The sequence below is a fragment of the Triticum dicoccoides genome, chromosome 2B, assembly GCF_002162155.2.
Source record: "Triticum dicoccoides isolate Atlit2015 ecotype Zavitan chromosome 2B, WEW_v2.0, whole genome shotgun sequence".
Taxonomy (NCBI): Eukaryota; Viridiplantae; Streptophyta; class Magnoliopsida; order Poales; family Poaceae; genus Triticum; species Triticum dicoccoides.
In genome coordinates this window covers 150,785,187-150,789,132 of record NC_041383.1, presented here as the reverse complement: position 1 = coordinate 150,789,132, position 3,946 = coordinate 150,785,187, and the positions used below count along the sequence as shown (strand labels likewise).

General features: G+C 40.4%; 1 protein-coding gene across 1 annotated transcript in view; it reads left to right on the top strand.

Annotated features, from left to right (window-relative positions):
* The first annotated feature begins 2,615 nt into the window (after positions 1-2,615).
* LOC119367414 (GDSL esterase/lipase At1g28600-like) overlaps positions 2,616-3,946 on the top strand; it is a 2,414-nt gene continuing 1,083 nt past the window's right edge. The window contains exons 1-3 of the mRNA XM_037632932.1: positions 2,616-2,871; positions 2,967-3,173; positions 3,258-3,439. Of these exons, the coding sequence (XP_037488829.1) occupies positions 2,616-2,871; positions 2,967-3,173; positions 3,258-3,439 (645 nt within the window). The remainder of the gene's footprint in view (positions 2,872-2,966; positions 3,174-3,257; positions 3,440-3,946) is intronic.

The window sequence follows — 3,946 nt, the reverse complement described above, 5'->3', positions numbered from 1 at the left end:
TCAAAAAAAAATCCAGCCCCTGAAATGCTGACGCGTGGATGCTTATTGGTCCCGGTTGGTGCTACCAACCGGGACCAATGTCCCTCCTGCCTGGGCTCGCCGCAACGGCCACGTGGAGGCCCGTCTGTCCCGGTTCATATAAGAACCGGGATTAAAGGCCTAGGGCTTTAGTAACGATACTTTAGTCCCGAATCCGCAACCGGGACAGATGGGCCTTACGAACCGGCACAAATGACCTTTTTTCTACTAGTGGATGTGTTCAGTTTTGCAAGTCCAACACATTGCATGTTTGGACACAAGATATGCAATTCGAAGTTTTTTGGATGGTTTGGTTGATATGCTAGTGCACGTCCAGGTGCATGTCTGTTAGTCGATTCTCAAGGAGATAAGGCAAGTCAATTTCGGGTTGCTTATTTCATGGATTTAAACGAACATCAAGATATCACAAAGAAGTGTGCATGTTTTCTATCTATACTTTTGCCACGTAAAGAGAAGTATCAGGAAGGTGCAGGTAAAACACGGAATGCACAAAATATACTATCCTTAAAGGCAATCGTATGGGGTCCACCTACCATGCAAAGAGAGAAGAAGACACACATACAAAAATCAAAGTCTAGTTAATTTCTGGTTTTAGTTTCCTTTTATGTTTGAACCGTGAGAGATATAGAATTTAATGTAAAGCTTGGTTTGTCGTTCAAGTTAGGTCCGGCTGATACATAAAGCAACGGTGCGTCTTATGTAATAGGAAGATTATATTTTGGAGTTTAGACAGTGTTGTGTGTCGACTATGAAGCGGCGCTCTTCGGGTGTCGTTGTTATTTATTGTGTGTGAATTTCCTGAGTGAAAGTTGCATTTGGCGCGAGGACCATCGTTTCCAACGGGTTGCGCGCTGGTTACATCTACTTCGGCGGGAGGTTTCTTGTGTGTCAAGGGATTGTCCGTTTGTTATCGTTACCCCATCTTCAGGTTATGTATTCAAATTGCGTAATTAGAAGATTTTATCAGTGGAAGTTGGAGGAGTTCGTTGTATCATGAAGGATCGGGCCAAATCAGCGACGCGTCCCAGGTCGTGCCTACATCAATAGACCAACCAGTAGATCATAAAAAAATTCTATGTTTAAATATAATGGCCGCCAAAATATCCAATCAAACATGGAATAAATAAGAAACAGTCATTACCAACAACGCAACTTGACATTTACATGAAGCAATTGGGGAAAACAACTCACTTTCAAGGACTAAACAAAGTAGGATGCATGCATCAGTCGCGTTAATAATATAACTATCAAGTTGGTGTGGCAACTAAAAAAAAGGTTGTGCAGGGTCGGAATAGAATTGTCACATGAACTGTAAATTGTGGCAGGTTAACACATTTTATGGTATTTTACATTTGAGATGTACACAATAACAACAGTTTCCACTTCTCATAGAAGTTAACCCTTGTTTTATTTTTTGTTGAGCAAGTTATATTTATGAACTAGTCCACTCCTAGTTGTAATTTTCAATGATGCTCACTTTACATTTTAAAATTCAGTAAGGTGTCATTAGTTTCGTAATAATGCAAACATGCTAAGTGAAATTTTTGAAGAAAGACCAAAACTACAATGAAATTATTTAGATTGTTAAATTTGTTGAGAGAGAGAGAGAGAGAACTGGTGCACGTAGTGAGTGGTAGTAACATAACCAGCCCCACTAGATATAAACAATATGAAGATGTTGAAAGCAACTCACTTTCAAGGACCAAACGAAAAACAAAAGAGGTTGTTGAATCAATCATGTTAATCACTATCAAGTTGGTGTGGGCCCACCTATAGCAAATTAGCACATTTTATCGTATCCTAAATCTATTATAAGACATACAAGCAGACACCAATGACAGTTCCACTTCTCATCAAGGTCAGCCAAAGCCTGGCATGTCATGGGCGTTTGCAGGTGTCTCTTTCCTTTACTATTAGTTTATTAGTGCAATTATTTTTATCTCTGACAAGCCACATACAATCGGACAAAAAAAAAAGCCTAGTATGATTCTCAATGTAATTTAACTTTTTATCTTGTCGTTCTGCGTTGAGTTGTCTTCTCATTGCACTGACTTTTATTTCCCTTGATAATACTCAAATCTAACATGTCCTTTGGATGTCTTTATTCCAGAAAAGAAGCAGCCTGTTTTTTTATTCTGGCTGGGCAAGTCGAATTTTGAAATAGTCCACTTCCTTGTGTAAATTTCCATGACATCTCACTTTATTATACTTGCAAATTTTTGATAAGATGTCACCAGTTACGTAATAATGCGAAAAGCTACCTTTTTTTTCCAAAACGGGTGACGTTAGTGTTAGTCAAAGAGAGAATTTCATGCGTAGCCAATAGTCAGGTATCACAATCTGCAAGTCTAATTTTCTTAAATAAATAAGAGTGCCAAGCTGACGAATTAGTTAGTAAGAAGATGTACATTTAAATTCATAAAAGAAATGCCCACTAAACAAACATTTGGTTGACTGGAAAATCATCATAATATGTATGCCTTTTAATTAACCTTCCCTTTGGCTTGTTTAGCACGGTATGCTTGCTTTATATAGCGTCTGGAGACCAAGCATGGAAGACCAGCAAGCAACCAAGTATGAGAACGCCTCATGGAGCGCTCCTCTTGCTCTTCATCCTGGTGTGCCTCCGCGGTGCGTACTCCGGTGGCGGCCGGAGCCGCTTCACCTCCATAATCAGCTTCGGGGACTCGTACGCCGACACGGGTAACTTGGTCATGTGGGCTGATCCCGTCCTTCCGGCTCTACCACTCAAGAACCTCCCCTATGGCGAGACCTTCTTCGGCCACCCCACCGGACGAGCCACCGATGGCCGACTGGTCCTGGACTTCATCGGTAACCACAAATTCACTGCCAAATTTAGTCAACTACTGTCTACAACTACAAGTCAATCTTTGCTGATTCTGACCAAAAGAAACTTCATTCTTCAGCCGATGCTTTGGGTCTGCCTTCCGTGCCGCCGTACCTCGCAAAGGCGAACAACTTCTCCGCCGGAGTAAACTTCGCCGTGGTAGGAGCGCCGGCTCTGAACCTGACATACCTGCAGGGACTGAACTTGACCGTGAACCCTCCCATCAACAGCTCCCTCCACGATCAGCTCGTGTGGTTCCAGAAACTCAAGCCTTCCCTCTGCAAGGGTAGGTATCTTCAAAAAGGAAAGTGATTATGTCCAGTCCAAGTAATTTACCTCCTCATGCTTACGTCGATGTCGTGTGCTGCAGGACAAGGTACTGATTGCTTTGGAAGCTCCCTGTTTGTCCTGGGAGAGTTTGGAGGAAATGACTACATAAGTTTCCTTCTGTCGAACAAAACTGTTGAACAAGCCAGACCTTATGTTCCTCAAATTGTCGACAGCATTTCCAGAGGGGTAGAGGTACTATGCTGTGCACAGGATGGTTCAAAAGTCCATTCTTCCTTTAATTCCCACAATCTACTACTCCATCGACCTGTGTTTCCTTTTAAATTTTTGTATTCCGCAACGCAAGACTTCTTTGCCTTATCCATACACTGGCTGCGTCACGCCGACCCTTAACATATCCAAATCATTTTGAAATTTTGTTGTTGATTATGTGGCTAAGATCGATGGACTATTGACTTCCGTCTTATACAATATTAAAGTATATCTAGTGATGAATCGAATGAAACTAATATGACGATTGTAAAGATGTTTGACTTAGCACAAATCTAGAACTTCGGGTATTTTTATGGACTTGGTCGGATTTAAAGATGTTTGACTTAGCACAAATCTAGAACTTCGGGTATTTTTGAACGAGGAGAATATTTGCTATGATGTGTATTCCAAAATCATTTGGATCCAAACAATGCATTTTTCTATATATATATATATATATATATATATATATATATATATATATATATATATATATATATATATATATATATATATATA